A 25,520-nucleotide genomic window follows, 5' to 3' on the forward strand; every position below is an offset into this window, starting at 1 on the left:
AAGACTAAGTAGTTCCTAGCCAAGTTTCTGCAGCCACTCAGCCTGGTCCCCATCCTGTGGGGTGCAGTGATTGCTGCAGATACTTTTTTCTGAGCCTTACCAGGATAGAATATGAGAACATGAAACTGTCCTGCTGGATCAAGCCAAAGACCCACCTAGCCCAGCATCCTGCTCTCACAGCAGTAAACTAGATGCCCATGGGAAGCCTGCAGGCAGAAGGTGGATGCAATAGCACTCTCCCCAAGTGGCATTCAGAGGCCTCCTGGCTCCAACAGTGGCGGCAGAACCATTGTGCCTACAGTTTGCAGTCTCACATTACCTTATCTCTGGTCTGAAGCTCACACTGTGGCTGAGAATGCAAATGATGATGCCTCCACCTCTGACACAAAAATAAATTTCCCTGATCTACTCAAAGGGTACAGAGATCCAGTCAAATGTTTTTTTCTTGCTTGCTTGAATATTTTCTCAGCACAAGAGCAATGTTTTAACATGTAAAAGCATTGTAAGCAAAGTAGAGATTAGAACGTCTGACTTCAGAAAGCGCATTACAGAGAGTATTTGAGTGGCGTAACCCATCATTTTGAAGGTCAGTAGTCAAGACCAGACAACTTTAGTAATAAAGGCACCATGGTTGGTTTAGTTTTAGCATGGAATTCTCTATAGATGGTCTGTTGATAATACATTTATTTGGCTGTGAAATAGTCTGTGAAATCAGGCATATCAAGCTAAGATAGAATATATACTTGCAGTATGTAATATTATCATCTTTCAAGAATAAGTGGAATATGAGGAATGTAAATTCAGCCAAGCCTATTCAGAAATGGGAAAAGAGTAATGAATCAGCCGTGTCATACTCTAGGAAACAAAGTAAGTGGATTCATTCCAATTTTCAAAAGTACTGAATATAGTACATGTCAGAACGCAATGTGCAGAAATGTCACATTCACTCTTAGCAGTGGCTCTCCAGCTGTGCATCTTCCAAATGTCCCATGTCAAGACCTAAAGCATTTTCGCCCAGTCAAGCAATATCTGCTCTCTATCATTGGGAGGAAATACTGAAATGGCAGAGATTCCACCCACATTGAGACCACAGTAGACAAATTCACACACAAAAATCAATATAGAGGTAGCAGCAAGTGATGGTGGGAAAGGTGACATAATTTTGTCTGATGTGGCACATCTGGCCATTAAATCCCCCTCAGTGCCTTTGGCAACATGAAAATGGCACTGGAGCAGGCAGTATCATGAAAAGCCAGCTCAGACCGGTGGCAGCAAAAAGAATACCTCGCACTTGGGAAACTAACTGGTTTAGTGTAGTGTGAGATTTCAGACCATAATCTAGTTTATCAGAGTTTTCAAAGATTATCAGAGGCAGGAAGAGAAGTGAAAGGTACATAGAAGAAGCGCCCTACATTATAAACTGTCACATCATCGTAATAATACAAAGTAATACAAAAATGCAGGTGATTCCTGTAGGTCACAGATGAAACACTTTACTGCATGACAGGCCCCAAAGTTGCTCTATTGCCCCTGTGGGTGAGGAAGTGGAAGCTGGAGAATATTACCATTTCATTTCTCCCATGATTATCAAATAAAGTAAACCTGGATGTCACTACTGGTTGTTTTCTTTCCTTATCCCATCTTTTACAACAGGCAGGAGAAAAGAAAAAAGGAGGACCACTTCAGCTCCCAGTAGCTTTTAAGAGCCACAAGAAAATACATGACAGCAAAACTAAACAGAAGTGTGTCCCCCTTTTGAGAAATAAATGAGGTGCTGGTATTCGCTTCTTGATACATGTGCAGTGGGTGCCAGCATGAAATGGGTTTCATGGGCAGCAAAAAAGAGGCATCAGTACTCTATACTGCTGAGTACTGTCCCCCCCCCCCCAAGCCCCCAGTGTTCTATTTGCCCAACAACCACAAGAGAACACAATTTATCTCCTGGTCTAATCAGGGAAGGGGAGTCCGGAAAGAACTCCTATCACCCTTAGCAACCACCTCTTTGGAGTACTGTGACAACCATCGGGTTAAGAAGCAGTTCTGAGATAGTGAGAAGTATTTTGCAAAAACTAGAAGAGGCAGACTGCAGCCACTATAACTGGAAGCTTGTGTAGCCAGAGCATCTTAGTTTTTAAATGTGTGCTTAACTTTGGAGTGACTTTAGTTTCTGTTGTATTTATGTAAGTTTTTGATTTACAGTTTTATGTTTAATTGTTTATTTGAACTGTCTTTTCTTGTCTATTTGTAAGAGTTTGGATTTGATATCCCGCTTTATCACTCCCCTTCAGGAGTCTCAAAGCAGCTAACATTCTCCTTTCCCTTCCTTCCCCCCAACAAACACTCTGTGAGGTGAGTGGGGCTGAGAGACTGACTTCACAGAAGTGTGACTGGCCCAAGGTCACCCAGCAGCTGCAGGGGGAGGAGCGGAGATGCGAACCCGGTTCCCCATATTGTGTGACTACCGCTCTTAACCACTACACCACACTGTAAACCACTCTGAAAACTTTATATGGGGTATAAAAGGCAGGGCCCAATTCCCTTTAAACCCAGCATGAGTTTGCGGGCAAACCAAACTCAAGGCTTGCTGGAAGGAGTGGAGCTTCGAGAAGATGGATCTCTGGCTGAGCTTTACTGGCTGAAGTTTCTCATAGAATCTTAGAGTTGGGAGGGACCCAAGGGTCATCTCGTCCAACCCCCGCAATGCTAAAGCATCACAGCTAAAGCATGCATGGCAGATGGCCACCACCAGGGCAAGTCCTCCATCCTGGCTCAGCTGAAACTGGGTCAAGCCCTGAAAGTCCAACAGTTCTTGTTTTATATCTTGTTTTATATATTATTGGTGGGAAACAAACATTAATTCTTGCTGACGGAACAGGTGACAGCAAGACTTACAGGGTGGGGTGGGTGAATGAAAGGGGCTAGTGGGCCATCTAGCTTTCCCAGCCAAGGGAAAGAGAGACCTGGCTTTCCCAGACCATTCAAAGACTACTCAGATACAGCAGTAACAAGGCACATTCCTGCCTTTCCTTTTCCTTTGAAGTATGGCTGCCTGAAACAGAGCATCAGCCAGCAAGCAGGAGGCATGGAAGGCTGCCTTCGCTGGTGAGGCCTGTCTTTTGACCTCATGACAAGTAGATTCCTAAATCTGGGTACTTCACAAAGTGACCTGAAGCTGGAAAAGAACAGCTTGATCATTTCCATAGTCTTTTTGGATCCTGGGCATTGTCACATTCTGCCTTGTTTTTCAGTTTACCATTGCCTGCCAATCTTCTCCTGCCAAGACGCTTCTAGCTTTTAGATACGCATAGCACAATCACCTTCCCCACCCTATCATCTGCTAAACTTTCCCTCGGCTCTTTGGATTGTCATTTAGAATTTTGATTGTGAACCTTCCTGTACAATATTGTGGCCTGATCCTAATGAAACTCTTTACTGAGGCCTGATGATGATGAACAGATATATCCCAGTGCACAGTTATAGAACAATGTACAAAGCAGGCTGCTTACTTGTATTTATCTTCTGGAGTGAGATGTGCTTTTCCAACTGTCTGCGAAGTTTCACTTCCGCACCATATTTTCCTGTGGTCCCATTATCAGCCAGTATAAAGTGAGAGTGCATACTGTTGAGTACCGTCAGCTTACTCATTGGATTGGACATTGTTTGGTATGGCCGTACCACCTGTACATCAGAGGGGGGAGGGGAGCAGAGAATGCAACCATGGTTTGAAATTCCTGATAAAGGATGTTCTAGAGGTAATTCGCTGGTAACAAGTTGTTGCTGAAACAATTTTTGCCAGTACTTGCCAAATTCAATATATGAATATTTGTTTTCTCACCATAAAAAGAGTTTTTAAAGACATTTGGAAATTTGGACCTGTACATATGAGATCCATTGCTACGCTGACATATCATGTTAGAAATATCAGCACTTCCATTATTCATTTGTTGTTGTAATATTATATTTAATTATGGAATGAACTTATGAATAAACACATGTGAAATGGACACAGACTAGAAAAAGACATATCTATCCCTCCCTACGTCAGATCAAGGCAAGGTGTTTTCCAAACTGCTCAAGAGGGGGTTCAAACTGAGTCTTGTGGTCAGTGCCCCTCTTACTAACTGCTACTCTCCGAATTGTTTGCCTTAGTTCATAATGTTGCCCTAATAATGTCCTTTTACCACATTAGCTCCTACATGTTCAATATTGAGGACTATCCCTGCTTCCGGGTCTGGTCTTCCTCAGATGGATACTGGAATCAGCAAGGGAGACCCACATGACCTGAAGGTGCTGCTTTGCAATGCCAGGTCCATGATTCATAAGACCACTGCCATCCATGACTTGATCGTGGATGAAGGACTTGACCTGGCATGTATGACAGAGACTTGGTTGGATGAAGCAGATGGGTCTGTTCTTGCCGCTGCTTGTCCACCAGGTTTCTCTTACACACGGCAACCCAGGTCATGTGGGTGGGGAGGTGGGGGTTGTAGTGATTTTTAGGAAGTCATTAATTTGCACCAGGTGTCCTACTGGGAAGACCCAGCTCTCTGAGTGCATTTTCTGGAAGTTGGGCAATAGGGGCAGTACAGGATTCCTTTTGGTATACCAACCCCACCACTGCACCTTGGATTCCCTGCCTGAACTGCTTCAGGTCATGACAGATGTTCTCCTGGAGACACCTAGTTTGGTTGCCCTGGGGGATTTTAACAGCCACGCCGACACGACCTTACAAGGGGCCGCTTGAGACTTCATGGAAAACATGGCCTCAGTGGGGGTGTCCCTGAATACCTGAATACCAACTCATAGTCATGGACATACCTTAGACCTGGTGTTCACCTCTATGGATGTGGATGATTTGACACTAAGTAAAAGTGAAACAAAAGAAGTGTCATGGTTGGAACACTTCCTTGTGCAATTGGACTTCTCCGTGACCCTTACCCTCTGCAGGGAGGTGGGACGAATTTGGATGGTCCGCCCCCGCCACTTAATGCATCCAAATGTTTTCCAGAGAGTGGTAGGGGATGCTTTATCCCATGTTGATGGCCTTTCAGCTGCATCCCTGGTGGCCCGCTGGAATGTGGAGTTAACCAGGGCTATTGACTGTCTGGCTCCGAAGCGCCCTCTCCGATTACATGGAGCCTGTTTTCTCCAGGGCTGAGGGCAAGGAAACAATCGCTGAGATGGCTAGAGCACCGGTGGTGGGAAAACTCATTCTGAATGGGACCAGACATAGGTTAGAGCTCAACGTTGAGCCTACCAAGTGGTGCTAGCGATGGCAAATGCGGTCTTCACCTTCAGCTTCACCTTCAGCAGTGCCATCAGGGTACGGTAAGGGTCCCAAGATCTTCTGAAATGATTTTGCCAAGTTTTTTTGCAGATAAAGTTGCTGAGATTTGAAAAGAGGTAGACGCCACCGTGGGAGCAGGGCTGGGGCGGAAGAGTGCCAGATTCCTGGTCTAGTCAAGCTGCGTGGGATCAATTCCAATCTGTTACCTCCGAGGATGTGGACAGGCTGCTTGGACGAGTGAAACCGACCACCTGTCTCCTTGATCCTTGCCCATCGTGGCTCATAAAAGTGAGCTGGAAAGGGCTGGGCAATGGGCTCTGTGGGGTGGTGAATGCTTCTCTCTGTTATTAAACCGCTTCTTAGAAAAAAAAAATCGCCCAGTCTCAAATCTTCCCTTCTTGGGCAAGGTGACTGAGTGAGTGCTTGCTGAACAACTCCAGGCACGCCCGGAAGATGTAGACCATTTGGATCCCTTCCAGTCGGGATTCAGGCCTGTGCTCAGGCCATTGCCTCTTCATGGGACTGAAACTGCCTTGGTCGCACTGGTTGATGATCTCCGGTGGGCTAGGGACAAAGGTGAAAGCTGTTTCCTAGTTCTGCTGGATCTCTCAGCGGCGTTTGATACCATCGACCATAACATCCTTCTGGACCGTCTAGAGGGGCTGGGAGCTAGGGGCACTGTCATACAGTGGTTCCGCTCCTTCCTCCTGGGCCGTGTTCAGAAAGTGGTGTTGGGGGATGAGTGTTCGGACCCCTTGACCCTCACTTGTGGGATGCCTCAGGGTTCCATCCTCTTCCCCATGCTTTTTAACATCTATATTTAGCCGCTTGGAGAGATCACCAGGGGGTTTGGGCTGGGTGTTCATCAGTATGTGGATGATACCCAGCTCTTTTAAATCAGAACCAGTGAAGGCAGTAAAGGTCCTGTGTGAGTGTCTGGAGGCAGTTGGAGGATGGATGGCGGCTAACAGATTGAGGTTGAATCCTGACAAGACAAGTACTGTTTTTGGGGGACAGGGGGTGGGCAGGTGTAGAGGACTCCCTGGTCCTGAATGGCGTAACTGTGTCTCTGAAGGATAAGGTGCGCAGCCTGGGAGTCATTTTGGACTCACAGCTGTCCATGGAGGCGCAGGTCTGGTGACTAGGAGTGGCCGCTGAGACTACATAACACTGGTCCTGAAAGACCTACATTGGCTCCTAGGACGTTTCCAAGCACAATTCAAAGTGCTAATGCTGACCTTTAAAGCCCTAAACGGCCTTGGCCCAGAAGGAGCGTCTCCACCCCCATCGTTCTGCCTGGATACTGAGGTCCAGCGCCGAGGGCCTTCTGGCAGTTCCCTCACTGTGAGAAGCGAAGTTTTTTTTTTTTTAATATAATTTTTATTGAATTTTCAAATTTTAATACAAAGCAAAAAAGAAAGAAAAAAGAAAGAAGAAAGAAGAAAGAAAAAAGAAAAAGAAAGAAAAATAAACACAAATAGATTCTTTCATAACCCTCTTTCATTGACTTCCCCCCACCCCCACCCATGCATCCCAATTTTCAAACTTAATTCAGCAAGTTCTTGTTTCATTTCTTAACCCTCTTCTTATTATATTTAAACTTAATTCCCTTTATTAGGCCCAACTTATTTATCCCATTTTCTTATATACCTTAAATTCTTTTTCTAAGATTGATCGAGGTTCTTATACCATAAATTTCCCCATTTTCATATTAAAATATAAATCAAAATTATAAAACCCAAAAATCATAAACTAGTTTTAAAACTTTCTATTTTCCCCCTCCCTCCTTGTCCGGATATCTGTCCCTTCCTAGATATCTGCCCTCTTATAAAACTCCTAGCCCGGATTCCTCACATCTGAGGCCTCTAACACCATTTGAGTCTCTCTCTGCCTGTTTTGTTGATAGTCCTTCTTATAGATCTTCAAGTCTGGAGGGATGTCTAATGCAGTCTCTTCGCCTTCTCTCCAATCAATCCTAGTTGAAAAGACTTGCTGCAGGGGTTCTGCCAGATGTTCCCTTAAATCACGTTCACCAATGCCAGAAAAGAGGAGGAAGTCCCAGTTATATTTCTTCATTATTTCAGCTTCCCATCTATAGTGTCCAAAAACTTCCTCCTTTACTTTTCTCTTTTCAAAATCCATAATCCAATAAACTTCTCTGTCCCCTTGCTGCATGAAGTCCTGTTCCTGTACTTTTTGCCCTCCAGACTCCTTGTCCTCTAACTTCAAAGAAACTTTTTCCAGTTCAGCTGCAGAATCTTTCAAGGTCAAATCCTCAGTTCCATCAGCAGAGTTGCTTGTTTTTGAAATCAAAGCCGTAAGCTGTTTGTCCATAGCTATCTCTTGCTCTTGTAGAATTCCCACGAGAAGAAGGGCTCTCTCTATTTCCGCTTGTAATTTTCCTTCTGCAGCCATTGTAATGTCTCTGGTTTCCCCTAGGGGGATTGCCATTTTTTCCCCTTTACCAACAGTCTATTACTTTGTTATTACTTGTTGTTGCTTAATTTCCAGCCACTTCTGGTTAAATGTAACACCTTTAAATCAGAGAGATATAAAGATACAGTTCTTGTCTTGATTCCGCTGTTTGACAGCTCAGATGACAGCTGTCAAACTCCCTTTCTTTCAGGCTAGGCTAATGCGGAACACTCCCGGATCCCGGGTGGGGGTTCCCAAAAAATTTCCCAAATACACCTCTTCCTCCAGCACAACTTAAAAAGACAAAAAAAAAAACCTTGTTTTCACAAATCGATGGAATCTTTTATCAGTCCCAAAAGACAAAAAGAAGATCTTTTTAATCCGATCTTAGGCTTTCGCTCCTTGCTTCAGATCGTGCATGCAGGGGGGGGGGGGTGCGGACTTCCTTTTGACACAGCCCCCCCGTTCGCCAAATTAAAGAAGTTAATTTCTTTTAAAATCCAAATTTCGTTTTACTCACAAGGGTGTTTGTTTCAGTCCGAATGTCAGGAAGAAAGTTGACGCTCTCCGGCAATGGCTTGCGGCTTCGCTCCACCGAGGTAGCGGTCTACTCTCAGCACCGCGCCGCTCCTCAGACCTTCTCCGCAGCCTTTAAAAAGGCTCTTCGACTGTCAAGGAGGGCGCTTAAGGTGCCCACCGAGTCACCAGGTCCACAGGTATCAGCACCTGTGGTTTCTAAGGGCCCCCGCGTCGCCGGCGCGGCAAGACCCGTCCTCGATGGAGCCGATTCCCTCCGGAGCTCGGAGGGAATCCGCCATTAAACCGATCGCGTCAACCCGGAAGTCCGAGAAGCGAAGTTACAGGGAACCAGGCAGAGGGCCTTCTCAGTAGAGGCACCTGCCCTCCCATCAGATGTCAAGGAAATAAAAAACTATCTGACTTTTAGAAGACATCTGAAGGCAGCCCTGTTTAAGGAACTTTTTAATGTTTGATTCTATTTTTAATATTCTGTTGTGAGCCGCACAGAGTGTTTGGGGAAACCCAGCCAGATGGGCGGGGTATTATTATTATTATTAATAAATATTGTTGGACCAAAGTTCAATTTGGATAACTGTTTTATCAGTCTAACAGAAGCATCCCAAATCTGAAGTATATTTTACTTCCAATAACATAAGAAGGCTGAGTAAGATTAAAAAGTTACAGTACCATCATGGGAGTCACTTCTCTGCCATTTCTTCCCATGGCACTGCTGTACCATCAAAGGCCTGTGATTACATTTGTGGGTACTATGAAGCTGTCACCTGAGGAAGATCAGGGAGCAGCTTTGCAGTAAAGATCACTTACTTGCAGGCATCACTGTTGCAGCCATTAAAAGCAGTGCCCAAACAAGTTGCAAGAACTGTGACAGACAGATGTCTAATATTTGAAGAGGAGACACTGCTGAAAGAGCAGCTCAAAGTGGGGTGGGTGTAAAAGCAGCTTAAGATCCTAAATCAGACTATTCATGCAAGTTGTTGTTGTTATTTAGTCATTTAGTTATGTCCGAATCTTCATGACCCCATGGACCAGGGCAAGTCATGAGACACAATTTTCTTAGTTCTTCAACCATATTGGACCACCAGAATGTAATCTGGTTAAGGAATATTGGCAAAAGATTATAAAGGTAATTTCTGGATTATTTCAAATAAACATAGAAGTTAATAGGGATTTGTTATTTTCGGGAATACTGAGAAATAACAAAGTAAAAAGTAATAAGCAAGAGTTGTACAAGATTATGATTTTAGCTGGAATGCCAGTTATTCCTTTGGGATGGAAAGAAAAGGCCAAATGGAATATGGAAAAATGGAATGGTTATGTTTTTGAATACGTACAATCAGAAATATTTGCACAGATAGTGGCAGAGGATAGATGGGAAAATAAATGCCAAAGAATCACAAATAAATGGGCATTTTACAGGAACTGGATAGAAAGAGGCGAAGCCAACCCTAACATACAAGCTCGAATGAACAGACTGTGTACATGGATAAAGATATGAAGAAGGAAGGCCTGATTGGGTGGGGGGGAGGGCTGGAGTGGGGAGGGAGGGGGAAGGAAAAAAAAAAGTAAACCGGATGGTATTTTGAATTGCTTTTGTTATGTAAGCCTTTTTTTTAGAAACCATATATATTAATGTTATGTAGTTATGCATTGTAGCATGAATGAATTTTGTTTTGTATTCTTTGTTTTATAGAATACATATAATAATGTTATGTTACTAAGCAAATTTAATATAACAGTAAAAGGAAAAAACAAACAAAAACATATTGGACCACCATAGTGGACTACAGGAGCCCACACAGTTGGAGCTTTCTTTCTGTTTCTCTCCCCTCACTGTCCAAGAGCGTCACAACATTTAAGCAAAACATACCACAAAATAGCAATTCAAATCTGGATAAAACAGAGAGAAACATATTTAACTTTGAAATATATCATTCTCATGCATGCATACTTGCACACACCTTCTGTGTGTCCAATTCATGTGCTAATTTTTTGCCTCCCTTTTTGCCTCCAGCTATGTACAGATAACAAAACCAGTTGCTTGAACTGTCATAAGCAAAGGTTGGTAAGTAGCCATTATATATAAAACTCAGCCACTGACTAATTATACAGTGTGATCACCACTCAAAGACACAATTCAGAACTTATAAACTAAATTTAGGGACTGGATAAATGCTTCAGTTTGCTTCAGTCTATAGTATCTGTTCCAGAATCAGTTTCCAGTTTGTTTCAGTTTCCGTTAGCATATTATCATTCTATTCCAAGCTTTCTTTACTTCAAGGATTGTGAGCCAGGCACCCTGGGCTCTCTCTCCATGTGCCATGCGTGATCTTGAAATGCTTTCACCTGGTGAACACAGAGCATGTGGGACATGTGCCTTCACAATGTACCCAGGTTGTGACAAGAGAGTGAAGGAAAAGAATACAATTTTGGATTTTGCTGCATAAATCATTGTTCCTAGTAATTATATGTTTCTCTGCCAGGTGTCTGGCAATATTTTCTAGCAAAAATTACCTCATATCATATCCCTACAGAACCTGTTAGAACTAATTATTTGTATAAGCTCCAAGTACACTGTTACTGAATTTCATCCTTGGTATAGGATGAAATTAATTTCATTTGTATAAGCTCCAAGTACACTGTTACTGAATTTCATCCTTGATTTAATCAAGCAGTACTCTTGCTGAAGGAGAGATATACTATTGTTCCTCTCCATCATAGAAGCAGAGGACCTAGCTGTTAAACCAGGGGTCAGCAACCTTTTTCAGCCGTGGGCCGGTCTACCATCCCTCAGACCATGTGGGGGGCCGGACTATATTTTGGAGAGAAAAATTGAACCAATTCCTATGCCCCACAAATAACCCAGAGATGCATTTGAAATAAAAGGGCACATTCTACTCATGTAAAAACACACTGAATCCTGGACCATCCGCAGGCGATTGGGCCGCATCTGGCCCCTGGGCCTTAGGTTGCCTATCCCTGTGTTAAACCCGTCAGAGAACTGAAACGGAGTGGCTTCAAGGAAACTAATGAAAAGTTCTTTTTTAGCCTTGCTTGCAGGCAGCAACTGCAGGTATAAACACTGCAAAGCATAAACACTGGCAGCAGGTGTGTGAATGTGGGTGAGACAATCTTAGAAGATTATTCTCCATTATTTTCTTCAGAAGAGTAAGGATACGTCCAGACAGATGTGGATTATGTGATTGCTGCTGCTCATGCATGGAGGTGGTTTGCGGCATCCACATAATGTCATTGGCAACAAAATACCTATTTAATTAGGATCCATACCTTCCATGTTTTCATACTTTCACATTTGCATGGTGAGTGGTGTAGTGGCTGGAGCTTTGGACTTGGGCCACATTCACACCAGACATTTAAAGCACCTTGATACCACCTTAAATATTCATAGCTTTCCCCAAAGAATTCTGGAAACTGTAGTTTCTTCAGAGTGCTGAGAGTTGTTAGGAGGCCTTTATTCCCCTTCATGGTACTCCAGTTCTCAAGAGTTCCCTGTGAAGAGGGACTGTTAAACCACTCTGGAAATTGTAGCTTGGTAGCTATTGAAGGGGAATAGGGGTCTCCTAACCACTTTCAGCAGGGACGCGGGTGGCGCTGTGGGTTAAAGCCTCAGCGCCTAGGGCTTGCCGATCGAAAGGTCGGTGGTTCGAATCCCCGCGGCGGGGTGCACTCCCGCTGCTCGGTCCCAGCGCCTGCCAACCTAGCAGTTCGAAAGCACCCTCGGGTGCAAGTAGATAAATAGGGACCGCTTTCTAGCGGGAAGGTAAACGGCGTTTCCGTGTGCAGCTCTGGCTCGCCAGAGCAGCGATGTCACACTGGCCACGTGACCCGGAAGTGTCTCCGGACAGCGCTGGCCCCTGGCCTCTTGAGTGAGATGGGCGCACAACCCCAGAGTCTGGCAAGACTGGCCCGTACGGGCAGGGGTACCTTTACCTTTACCTTTAACCACTTTCAGCACCCTTAACAAATGACAGCTCCCAGAATATTTTGGAGAAAACCTTGACTGTTTGCATAGCAATGTTAGGTAGTAGCAGTGGCATAAGAGGATAGCTATATGTCCTTCAAGGAATAGGTCCTTTCTAAATGATCATTTCCCTCTTCCTCAGAGTGACATCCTCCTTTCCTGAGACCCTCATTCTCCATGACAGCAGGGCAGCTATCAACCTGGGAGCAAGGCACAGCTCATCTACCAACCTCCGTGCCTCTCTCTGCTTTTCAGGTCTGTCACCTTGACAATTTCCTAGAGAGCAGGGGCACATTGCACAGAGGACACACCCACAACTTCTGCCCTGCCCAAAAGATCTGAAAAACCCAGACTTCAAGGACATATTGGCAAAGCAATGCACTGCAAGAAATCTAGAGACTTACATCCTTGCCAATCAGATCCTCTTGATTTTCTACAATTCCCCAGGGAGCTATTCCAATAGTGCAGATCTTCCCTCTTGACTTGGAGGCATGGTCTTTCAGTGCATCCCCAACATGCCGAATAACTCCTGTAACGTATGGATTATGGCAAAATATCAAAATAATCCCCCAGTAAAAACAAAACATTTATGTAAGTAGCAGTAAACAGGCATAACTTTACCTTTCTAAAATGCTAGGAGTTCTGTGACTCTATACTTTAAAAAAATTGTGATAGAAAATCTCAAATACTGAGTCTTACAAACAAATTATGTAACTGGAATAAGTCTTGAAAATTAAAAGGGAGAAAGTCACCCACTGTGCCATGCATGCAGAAGCTCTGGAGAGAACAGAGGAACTGCAAGCTTGTATATGTCTTCCACTGCTCATTTGCCTTCACAAAAAAATTGCTGGGTACAGAGACTATACCTTTAAAGCACATATTGTTTCCCTCAAAGAATTCTGGGCACCTTCACAGAGTTACAATTAATAGCAACCCTTAACAAACAACAGTGCCCAGAATTCTTTGAGGGGGGAAACATGCTTCAAATCTGCTTTATAGGTAAATTATCTACACAGCCTTGGCTTAGAGAAAAGATGTGACTGAAGAGGGGGGAAGGAAATTATGGCCCAGTTTGGGCATGATGGTAAACCATTATGAATGGCTTATGGTGGATGTGATGATCTCACATGCTTTGCTGCTCTCTACCAGCCCAGGGAAGAAACAAACCACAATCTGTGGCTTGGAGTTAGGTCTGAAACAGGGATTACAGTTTGCTTTGCTCTAATTAACTACAATCTGCAGTGAAGGTTTGACTTGGCTTGCTGGATGTGGGTTTTTCTAATAGCAGCTTTCCTCCCAATGCAATTGGTAATGAGGTGGGATTTTTTTTCAGGATTGGGGAAAGGGTTAAAATCCTATCCCCATCTAGATCCTGCTAAGAAAATTTGCACTTTTAAAAACATATATATTAAATGCAAACCATGTATTTAATGCCACATTTAGTTTGAATGATGTCTAGATAGAAATGTATTAAATGAACATAATGCTGTCTGCTTCATTTAATGCAGTGACAGATTTTTTCAGGATCCTGTGACCATGAAAAAGCTTTTTATGCCATAGAAAGAATTCCATCTGCTCCAGGGATTTCATTCTGCCAGGTTATTGTTACCTGTGTTTACTCCTCCAGTAAATATCCATGCTCCAGTTGTCATGGCAGCTTTAATGAGACCTTTCCCAAAGACTTGCTTGAGCTTTGGCTGAAGTTCAAAATTCTGGAGACCTCCATGCACAGAGATGAGAAGTTTGGGAAGTTCAAGCTGCCATTCCTTGGTCATCAAGTGTAGAAGAAGATCAGGCTTTGTGTCAAAAGACACACGCACATACTACAGAAGGAAGGGCATTGATTTGAAACAAAAGCAAAGAGTGAAGACGAGAAGCTGGTAATAGACATGCAGCTGGAATATTTACACTTGATCTTAGCCGAAAGACCGAGATGCATCATCATTCCATGAATTAAAAAGACATGGTAATAATTCATTAGGATTTTACTGAACTTCTGTACAATGGAATTTATGTGGAAGTTAATACAGAACCAGATCTCAGAAGCATTTGGTTGAAAATCCATCTGTTAACATATAGTTTGAAGAGAAGCGCTACTTAACCAAATAAAATGAAAAATACAAACTCAAGAGAGTAAGATGATTTTCTGCAAAGGCCTTCTTAGGTGCCCCCAGGGTAAACCAAAATCTACAGATTCCTGGATTCCTTTTTTTCCTTTCTTTTTCTTTTTAATGTACACTTCTAGTATTTTTTAAAAACCTGAGACATGAGTCAGAACTGAGATAGAGGAGAAAAACATATGTATGTTTGTGTAGACTGTGAGAGGGAGATAAAGTGTGTAAGAGAGGTGGGGGGAAGAGAGATGTGTGGTCTCTCTCTCTCGTGTGTCTGTGTGTGTGTGTGGTCTCTCTCTCTCGTGTGTGTGTGTGTGTGTGTGTGTGAGAGAGAGAGAGAGAGAGAGAGAGAGGTGCCAAGCATGAGCCTGTGTCAGAGAGTGTGATGTGCCCAAATGTTGTTATCAGACTGATCTAAAAAATGGCAAAACTTACTCAGCTCACTCCACAGTAGTCATGGAGCAACTTGCTAAGGAACTCAGGAGAGTTTACAACTCATATAGCATGGGAGTCTCTGTGTCAAGTTGCTTTGAGCAAGTCACTGGCTGCATTCAGAGGAAACTATAAACTATGTGGATGTGCCAAGGCAAATCTCAGCTTCTCAAACTCCTTTCTCCACTCTTTCCCTCTAACATGGCCACAAAGAGGTTTCACTTTCATTTTTATCTGATGGCTTAGAACAAATGGCTTAGAACAGGGGTGGCCAAGTCCCATGAGACTGCGATCTACTCATAGAGTTAAAAACTGGCAGTGATCTACCCCCTTTTTTAGGGGTTCAGGTATAAGTTGTTGAGCTTTTGGGGAAAGGAAGTAAGCACCATTTTGGGGGGTGGCTCAGGCCAAAGTTGTTCAGCTTTTTTTAGGGGAGCCAAACTGGTTAAGCTTCTTTGGGGGGAGCCAGTGATCTACCACAGACGTCCAGTGATCTACCGGTAGATCACGATCTACCTCTTGGACATGCCTGGCTTAGAAAAAAGGGGAACTGGAGAGAGGGAAGAGTTTGCTGTTACCTCCAAATGCCACCACTCTCAGTCTCGTCTATCTCATAATATTGTGAGGATCAAACAGGGTAAGAATTTGAAAGTGGCTTCTTTCTTCTGCACTGGAAAAACTGAACTGTAGTTTACAGTGGACTGATGAAGCAGAATGGATATGGCTTGACTTATATGAAAATTCACAATTGTGGCACATTATTTTTGAAGATGATGAACCGGCAACACCATTAACGCTACCGCTTACAGGAGAAGAGGAATAAATGGAGTGTTGTGGCCTCAAGTTTACTAAATTATATTGAAATGGATGAGCAAGTTCAGTGCACAATGTCTAGCTCTAATAATGATTTTCTCAAACATGGTAGCTGTCAGAAAGTATTAGATTGTAGAAAGAGTTTATTCAATGTTTGCTAGAGGAGCAAGTACCAGGCCTGCCCAACGGTTTCTCTTCATGCCTGCAGCACTGCAGTTAAAAGCCAAGGGCAGTGAGGGACCTTGACATGGTGTAATCAAGGTTAACAAGCTTCAGTGAGAATGAAGGGTTGCCATGTGATTTTGTGTTGTTGAAAGAAAAGTTTCTGGGTTTGAGGAATTTGGCTTTTTAAGCTTCAAATAAAATTTTATAACTATTGGAATGAAAAAAGTAGTAATGCCATTTCCTATTGTAGACAGCATTAATGTCAAGGAAATTTGAACAGAAGCTTGCAGTTTAACCATGAAAATACTGACCAGGCAAATGCTACCAGGTAATGTGGCCAGCCTTCAGTAAAGCTATCATGTTAATTTGAAAATTAGTAAGATAATCAATAGAAATAAATTTCAAGTGAACATGAAGCAAAGAGCAATGTATCTTCTTTCTGTGAAGCGAACAAATTACTTTTATGGAGATAAGCTGAAAAATTATAAAACCACACATGGAGGTTTGCATTGTGTTTTAAAGTTTTCCTTGGAAGCCTTGACAATAAGCATTCCCTCATTTAATAAATGTGACACACTGCACTGCAGATAGAATTTGGTTATTCTATATTAAAGAAGAACAATTTTAATAAACAATACATTTCTGTTACATTTTTTCCTACTGCAGAAAGCAGTGGGAGTTGATCTGCTGCTCACCCATCAGCAAAACCAATCAATCAATTTCCTTTATTCGACTGATAGTCAGGAATAAAACATTACACAATACAGAATTATAAACTAAAACATCATAGGGGTACATAAATAAGGTAGGGCCACAGTACTATACCTCTCATAGATAACCCACATAAAAGCATTCAGTTATACGTTTCCGACACTTGAGTGCCAGGAAAAGGAATTTAGCCACTGACAAAGTTGTTTTCCCAGAAGACTTATTTAGCAGATATGCTGTCTGCTTTCCGCTTTGTCGGGAACTGAGCTGGGGTAAGTATGGAGTTATAAGATACTGTCTTAAATCGTTGTAGAAGGGACAGCTCAGTAAAATGTGCTCTGTGGATTCTACCTCACGCAACGCACAGTGGCATAGTCTCTGGTCATATGGGACTCCTCCATATCTTCCCTTCAGGACCGCCGAGTCAAGAACATTCAGCCTAGCCGCAGTAAATAGTCTGCGGTATTCCACGTAGTGGATATCCGCCAGGTAGCGAGCTGGAGCAGCCCGATACAACTGCTCCCCCAGAAACAACCCAGGCTTCACACGGGCTATGTCCTCCTGTCTGGCAATATCCCTTAATCTTTGGGCGATCACCGCCTTTGCGTGGCTATACGTCATGGACTCTATATAAAGGGAGGACAACCCGCACTTCTGCACTTCCTCTGCTATCTCCCCTTCCCATGGAGATTTAAAGTTATCCCTCAGAATCAAGGGGGCCAAACCCACCGGTCTGAAACAGAGCTTGAGCCATAGCCATAACTTCGCTTTCAGGGCCACATACCTAAAGGCTTGACAACCGGTTTCCAATCTCATGATCGCACCTGCCACGGAGGGCGGGATCCTGAGTGTGGCCCTGAGGAATTGGGTTTGGATAGATTCCAATTTTTCAAAGTCCCTACGTGAGCCCAAGGCAATGCCCACCAGCAGAAGAGGGAGGACTTTCATTTTAAAGAGTTGCAAGGCAACTTTGACAGTTTGTGCCTGTTTCTTGGAGTACAGGGTTCTAATTACCAAGGCTGCTTTGGATGCGTTCGAGGCTATGTATTCTCTGTGCACCAAGAAGGACCTATTTGATCTTACAACCTGACCCAGGTACTTGAAGCAACTGACCTGCTCTAAAGGAATACCATTAATTGACCATAAATTAGGTTTCAGTCGAGCAGCAAAGACCATTATTTTGGTCTTAGCATAATTTAGTTGGAGCTCGTGTTGGGTCTCATCAGCAAAACTGATAAAACTTTTATTTTATTTGGCAACAGCAGTGGCGTAGCGTAGGGGGTGTAGGGGGGGCGGGCCGCACCGGGCGCAACATCTGGGGGTTAGGGTTAGGGGGCGCAAATTACTTGCCTTGCCCCGGGTGCTGACAACCCATGCTACGCCACTGGGCAACAGTATCTAGGCCTCTGCGGTCACTTTATGCAAAGCCGTCAGGCTCACATTTATCTCCAAAAACTACTGTTTGCCAACAATGTGAAACATCTTCCTATTGAATATGAGCTCACTGTAAAACTGAGCAGTCTTTTGTATTGTATTAGAACTTGCCTTACAATTTTAGGAAAGAACAAGGTAGATGCCTTCCTAGAGACGGAGGGCGGAAACATGGAAACACTGCTGAAAATGAAAGCCATGTATTGGCTCTCTACTCCTTTTGATTTTATTGTATTCCAATATAATTACACTTAAGCCCCATGCCTAACTGCAAACATGCTTGGAAAAACATTTTGGAATTACTGAGTTAGATTATTGGTTCAGCTAGATCAGTATTGTCGATCCTGATTGGCTGTGGATCCAGAGCAGTCTTCCCCTGCCCTACGTGAACATGTGAAGGATTGAACCTGGAATCCTTTGCATGTACAGCATCTGTTTTGTGACTGAGCTGTGGTTCTTGGCCACATTTCCCCCAATGCTATTTCCCCCACTGGCTACCTTTTAGGTTGCAAGGCTCCTTGGAAACATGAATTTACCCATATTACTGATGCAACTCTGTAATGCATCAGTGATGCTAATGTACATGGCAGAATAATCTGACCATTCCCTAGAATGTGCACCCAAGACACACACACACAGAAATAAAAGCAAACATGAAGTAAGGAACTTATGAAGTAAGGACCACGTTCTGGTCTAAATTATGAGGGTTTTAGTTACCATGGCTTTATTCGAGTGACCTCCACCTTGGAACTCAATGGTTCCAAAAGCATCAGTGGGACTGAGCTGAGTGTGCTTGCTGATTGACCACTTCTCTGACTGGATGTCATTTCGAGCAAGCCGGCTTTCATTCTTCTCATTCTGAATAATGGAGATGCTTGGAGTAAGTCCCACATGTTGACCTATTAGGCGCCCACAGCAACACCTATGGCATCAAGCAAAAATTACTTGTATTTCTTTACAAAGAGGCAGCTGAGATTAATTTAAGTCATTGTGGCTACTGAAGTAAAACACTTCAGTCTTCAAAACAGTTTCCCTCTCAGTAGACATAGTTAGGATACAAAGATAGGTGAAGACAACCACACAGAACTCCACAATAACTTTAATAAAGGTGCTGGCGGAGCTTTTCTCATCCCTGTTGGAGATGCTATACCCGCCAACATTCTCTTTAAGTTAGTACTATTCAAAGGTACACATGGCTGGTCACTCTGACGCAGATCAACTTTGATCCCTTTATGTCCACAGGCTCAAAGGTAAATGTCAAATGAAACCATGGCCCTCTAGATGCTACTGCACTAGAAATTCCATCTTGTGGAGTTCAACATCTGGAGGCCCACCAGTTCCTCATCTCTCTTCACAGGCAATAAGGTGACACCTTTTATTGGCCAAATTGTGGACCAGTACCACATGGATGGCGCTGTGGTCTAAACAACTGAGTCTCTTCAGCTTGCTGATCAGAAGGTTGGCGGTTCGAATCCCCGTGACGGGGTGAGTTCCCATTTATTGGTTCCTGCTCCTGCCAACCCAGCAGTTCGAAAGCACGTCAAAGTACAAGTAGATAAATAGGCACCACTCCGGCGGGAAGGTAGACGGTGTTTCCGTGCACAGCTCTGGTTCGCCATAAGCGACTTAGTCATGCTGGCCACATGACCCAGAAGCTGTCTGTGGACAAACGCCGGCTCCCTTGGCCAGTAAAGCGAGATGAGTGCGCAACCCCAGAGTCGTCCGCAACTGGACCTAATGGTCAGGGGTACCTTTACCTTGGTAAAGGTAACTTTGGAATGCTGTATATGAACTGCATATCCAGATTATGAAATTACCTTTGTACAACTGTTTTTGTCTTATTGCAAGCAAACATCCACAAGACATACCCCAAAGCCATTTCAGGCTGCAAGAATGGCCCTCAGCACCAGCCTTTGTACAGCAGCATGTCTTTAACTTACATGAAATCACTGCAAGAGAGCCTTTTCACATATTCTTGGTGACACCGTGGAAAGGTTATATTGCAGGGATTTCAAGTAGGTTAAACATGAGCTTACACAAACTGAAATAATTGATACAATAAATATTTTTGCCACTATGGGCTAAGAACTTGAAAACATTTAAATTTCCATGATACTTCAAGAAAATTACACTTTTAAGAAATGGAAAATGGTAAGAAATTGTCATTTAAATATTGTCCCAACTTCTTCTCAAAGGCTGTATTACGTTAAAAAGATATTTTACTTATAATGCAGGATACAGTGGTACCTTGGTTTGCAACCGCTTTGGATTACAACTGTTTTGGATTACAACCACGCCAAACCCAGAAGTGCGTGTCTCTTTTTTTGGATTACAAACCATTTTTTTTGGAGGCCCCATTGGCAAAAGAACACCTTGGGTTACAACCTGTTTTGGTTTACAACCGGACCTGCAGAACGGATTATGGTTGCAAACCAAGGTACCACTGTATATGTATTTTCTGTTAGCATTCATGTTTTTCATGCAAGAACAGCTATATCTCTAACCTGAAGTATTTTCCTGGGTAAAGGAAAATTATTATTATTAAATTTGTATACCGCCATTCATCCAAAGATCACAGGGAAGTTCACAACATAAAAATTCAAAATTAGAACACAAAATACATAATAAAAACAAAAGCAAACCAATACTCCCACAAAGACATCTAAAAGAACATAGAATGTTAATTAGCCAAAAACCTGGTTAAAGAGCTACATTATGTTCAAATTCATATTGTGTCCATCTTAGTTTAACAACATTTGTTGCCTGGCAATTACTAAAATAGAGCTGTTTCTTCTCTGACAGGTATCAAAAGCCAAGATCCAATGAGATATAATAGGTTAAGTATAAGCTGTCATGAAAAGCAAGTTCATTGACAAAAGCCATGCCATACCTATGGGGGTCTTTGGTGCTGGGTATGATGTGAACACATTCCCTTTTGTAAAATGCTCTTTCTATCCATGACTTCTGAGCCTGAAAAAGAGATGAATAAAAAATCCATAAAATAAATTTCCTGTTCAATATCATTTTTAAAGGACAACAAAGCATTTAACATAGAATGCTCCACAGTAGCAAAGTTTAGGGGTTGTGCTTTTCAAGGAAAGGCTCCACTGGCATTTCTTGTGGGGCTTGATGGAGTGCATACAGCATTAATATTAATATAATCAACAAAATAAAACAAATGAAAATAATGATACATTAAACCTCTCCAATTGGTGAGAAACCCCTTGACATTACATTCTTTTTGCTGTTTTGAAATCACTTAAAACAACTACAGTGGTACCTCTAGATACGAACGGGATCTGTTCCGGAGCCCCGTTTCCATCTAGAGGTAAACGCAACTAGCGATGGCACGTCTGAGCACGTGTGTGCCGCTTTTTGCCGCTTCTGCGCATGACATCATTTTGAGCATCTGCGCATGTGCAAGCGGCGAAACCCAGAAGTAACGCGCTCCTTTACTTCCGGGTTGCCAAGGAGAGTAACTCGAATGCACTCAACTCGAAGCGTATTTAACCCGAGGTATGGCTGTCTTTTGCATGGGTATCACTAAACACATCTGACTTCTTAATTAAGTCAAAGCTCAGAATCCACTTGTTTATGGCAGGATTAGAATATAGATTATCATACAATTCATACTGACTACCTTGAAAAACAGGGAATCCAGAAGCAGGAAGGAAACAAATAACAACATCATTTGTAGAATCCCAAGGTGTGGAATGGATTTTGTTCTGCTTCGCAACCAGAAATATTTGTGAAATTTTGTCAACATTCAAAAGTTCATTCTGGCACCAGATTAACACCAGCACCATACACTTGTACACATCTCTTTAGAAACCATCCATCAAAGTGGGACACACCTGGAGAGTCCTTAAATGATCGTGCTAAGTATCAGCCCTTTCCTTCCTGTAGTGTAACACATATTATCATTATTTCCACTGGGAACATAGGAGGAAACCTGGTCTAACTTTGTCTATTCCTATAGGTGGGTTGTTGTTTTTTAAGTTTGTTTCTGTTACCTTTCTGTGTTATATCCCATTCAAAGATATATATCTATGTTATATCTCATTCTCAGCAAAAAAAAATATGAACAAGAGAGGAGGACATAAGAAGCACCAAACAAGGGGAGCCACAATATAAAGCAGCAGTTACATTTGAACATCAGCAGACCAAGTTGTGCCGGAAAAAGAACAAGAATGCTGAAGATGCATTGAGTTCCATACAGCTGTGCAATTTTAGACTCTGGACTTAATGGTTTTATGATGTCTTCCTTTAGATAGACTTGTGAATCACTTCAGTGCTGAAGCACACAATTAACATTTTTCTTCCCTCCCCGTACCCCATTCCATGATTTACAACTGCATCCACATGCAAAAAACAAGCTAAAAGCATTTTTCCAACCCTGATTAAAAAGAAGAAGAAATACTCTGATGACAAGGGTAAAAAAAAAATGAGTTTGTTTCTGTTGCCCTGATGATAAACAGGGAATAATCACCATTTTGTTGTAGCAAATGATCATATAATAAAGAGATTTTCAACCTTTTTGAGTCCAAGCCTCCCTTAACCAACTACCGTATATTCTTTCTGAGGCTCCTTTGTGGGGCTCAGGAGCCCAGTTAGGTCCCCCTTGCCTGCAGAGCTGGCAGCCCTCAGCCCTTTTTGAACAGCTTCCCTCAGCCTCCTCTCCTCTTCCTTCTCCTTGGGAGCCCCAAAGAGCGGTGCCTCCCAGAGGCAACATTCGCCTGTGGAGCTTATGGCCAGGGCTGCTGCAATAAACAGCTGGGCAAGCCTTTGGGAGGCAGAGATGCAAGAGGGCTTCAGAGGAGGGAGGGAAGGAAAGAGGGACACCCCTGCGGCATCCCTGACCATCCTTCAGGGCACCCCTAGGGTGCCATGGCACACTGGTTGAAAACAACTGATATAATAAAATAAAATTAGCACCTGTAAACATGTACTGTACACCTCTTGTCTTCCCCCTGACTATATAACATTTTACTAAAGAAGAAGAAAAAGGGTGCTGTGATGACCCAGTGTTAGCCCTAGCAAGATTTGGCATGTCCACGCCACCCCAGGGGCTAATGCAGGGCCTGTATACCATATCCCACCATCTGCTGCTCTCTAGGTCGTCATTTTCACACACACCCCATGCTGTGGATTTCAGGCCAGGGGTTAAGCCCTAGCTGAGCCACTCCTTTAGCCAGGCTGCCTGTTGAGATTCACTGCTCTATTTGTTTCTCTTCTAGTATTTTTTTTGCCAATTGGCAACAACCTCTTTGAGAGAAACATGCTTTCTGAATCATGTACAGTGGTACCTCGGGTTAAGAACTTAATTCTTTCTGGAGGTCTGTTCTTAACCTGTAACCAGTGGCGTAGCGTGGGGGGTGCAGGGGGGGCCGGCCGCACCGGCCGCAACATCTGGGGGTTAGGGTTAGGGGGTGCAAATCCACGGGTTAGGGGGTGCAAATTACTTGCCTTGCCCCGGGTGCTGACAACCCACGCTACGCCACTGCCTGTAACTGTTCTTAACCTGAAGCACCACTTTAGCTAATGGGGCCTCCCGCTGCCGCCGCGCCATCGGAGCACGATTTCTGTTCTCATCCTGAAGCAAAGTTCTTAACCCGAGGTACTATTCCTGGGTTAGCGGAGTCTGTAACCTGAAGCATCTGTAACCTGAAGCGTCTGTAACCCGAGATGCCACTGTACCATCAATAGAAGCTGGTATCACCCTCAATCTGCATCTAGCAGCATGCAAAGATAACAAAATGAAAAAGCCCAGAAATGAACAAGCAAAAAGCATGCAAAATCTTAGCTTCTGCTCATTCTGGAGAAGCCATTCACTATGTGGATGATATATTTAAAAAGAGCAGGCGGTTATAAGCAGGGTTTTTGTTCTCAAGTAGAGTGGGTGTGCATTGGGTCAATGGGGAAAACTAGCAATAGCATAATTTTTATAATTCTTAAAATTATCTTAATTTTCTAATGGAACAATTCTATGCACTTTGACTCAGAAGTGGGTAAGCGGGTAAGCCTAAGTAGCCTATTTCAAGTCAACATGATGTTTTTAATAATTAATCTAAGGACAAAAAGTACCACTCCAGCAATTAAGAGATGACCTCCCTCCCCCTCCCTCCCCCCTCTGAATTTAGATATATTTAGAAAACATGCAAAGAAACAAAATGCATTCAAAGATGTTGATTAGAGCTGATGAGATTTACATGAGTGCTTATGGTAGCTATAGGCTATGTGATAAAAGACTGTTGCTACAATGCTAAGCACACAGTTACGGTGGTTCAAGTGCAAACATGCTAAGGAGGAGTAGCATGCATTAAATGCCATTTATACCTAAAACAGCAGCCCGGTCCCTTGAATTTACTTCCTGCTACTTCATGCCCTGGCAAAAACATCAGCTTTGAAAAATTAATTGCCATAGTTCATTTCTGACTAGAAGGAACAGTGTTTGTTCCATTAACATTCTTCAGGCTATATATGATTTTTTCAGAAGTAAAGCTTTTCATAAATGAATACCCTATAAAATATCATCGGAACAGTAAAAGACTATAGACATATCAAAGTGATTTTAGTACCAGATTATATTTTAATGATTTCCTCTTTAGTTTCCTACAGCCACCCTACAATGGGAAAGCCAAGTACAGTATAGGTATCCTTGATGTAGCTGGTGCTCTGATCTTAAATTTGTTAAGCAAACCTGCGGTGGCACAAGTCAAAATGCAGCCCTGTAGTAAAGAAGGAAGAAATGGTTGTTTCTCACATTCCAGGAAAATGGCACGGCGGAGCACACATTCCCGGTACAAGCCTTGGCTAGCGCTAAGGGCATGGAAGGAAATGAGGAGTGTTGGGGTTTGGAAAACGCTTTAAACAAGTTTTCACAATGAGGGTTTATAATACCTTTATTATCATAATTTGCTTGCTTTGCCTGAATATTCTTTCCACACATATGAGAGTAAGCTTGATCATGTTTAAACTAATAATTAGGCTTGCATGCAGTGGGGTAACCTTAGCTAACCTCTCATGAGTTCTGATTTCACAGAAACCCATGTTTGCCATGCTAAAACACACACAGAACCCTATTTGAACTTAATTTGTATGCACAAGATTGCAACCTTAGAGCGGATATTTAATTAGAAGTCAAAAGACACAAAACATAAAATAAGGGCACAAATTTATTTTGCAATGAACAGGTGTTGGCAAAACATGTAGTTAGCACGTAGCAGAAGCAATTGAAATAAATGATTATTTTATAGAAACACACTGTTCCTGCCCTTGAAGTGTGTGTGCATCTGCGTGATTGTTGCCTTGTGAAAGTATTACATACTAAGAGAAAATGGTTAATGATTCATTTTTCAAAGAATTACTCGAAATGTGAAACACTTATGCTTTATTGAATTGCATTGGCTCACTTATTCAGTTTAATATTTAGGTGACTGGAGTGCTGGTAGTCATCGTTCCCCCGCCACGTAAATATTAAATTACTATTATGTGTTAAATTTTATTGGATAGCTGCCTAAAGAATTTCTTAGTACAAAAATACCAAGAAGCAGCTATTTTATCCATATTTCTTGGTTCACTTATGAGGTTTTATGAAAATGTACATAAACTATTCAAATGTTGCCACTGATGAATT

General features: G+C 42.8%; 1 protein-coding gene across 10 annotated transcripts in view; it reads right to left on the bottom strand.

Annotated features, from left to right (window-relative positions):
* TRPM3 (transient receptor potential cation channel subfamily M member 3) overlaps window positions 1-25,520 on the bottom strand; it is a gene marked incomplete at its 5' end in the record, with an annotated part of 408,936 nt that overhangs the window by 129,066 nt on the left and 254,350 nt on the right. For all 10 annotated transcript variants that reach the window (XM_081930365.1, XM_081930366.1, XM_081930360.1 and 7 more), the window contains 5 exons: window positions 3,507-3,678; window positions 12,626-12,750; window positions 13,831-14,044; window positions 18,602-18,806; window positions 20,775-20,854. In XM_081930365.1, coding sequence (XP_081786491.1) covers window positions 3,507-3,678; window positions 12,626-12,750; window positions 13,831-14,044; window positions 18,602-18,806; window positions 20,775-20,854 — 796 coding nt within the window. The remainder of the gene's footprint in view (window positions 1-3,506; window positions 3,679-12,625; window positions 12,751-13,830; window positions 14,045-18,601; window positions 18,807-20,774; window positions 20,855-25,520) is intronic.

The sequence above is a fragment of the Podarcis melisellensis genome (genome assembly GCF_964234715.1).
Source record: "Podarcis melisellensis genome assembly, chromosome: 11".
Classification (NCBI taxonomy): domain Eukaryota; kingdom Metazoa; phylum Chordata; class Lepidosauria; order Squamata; family Lacertidae; genus Podarcis; species Podarcis melisellensis.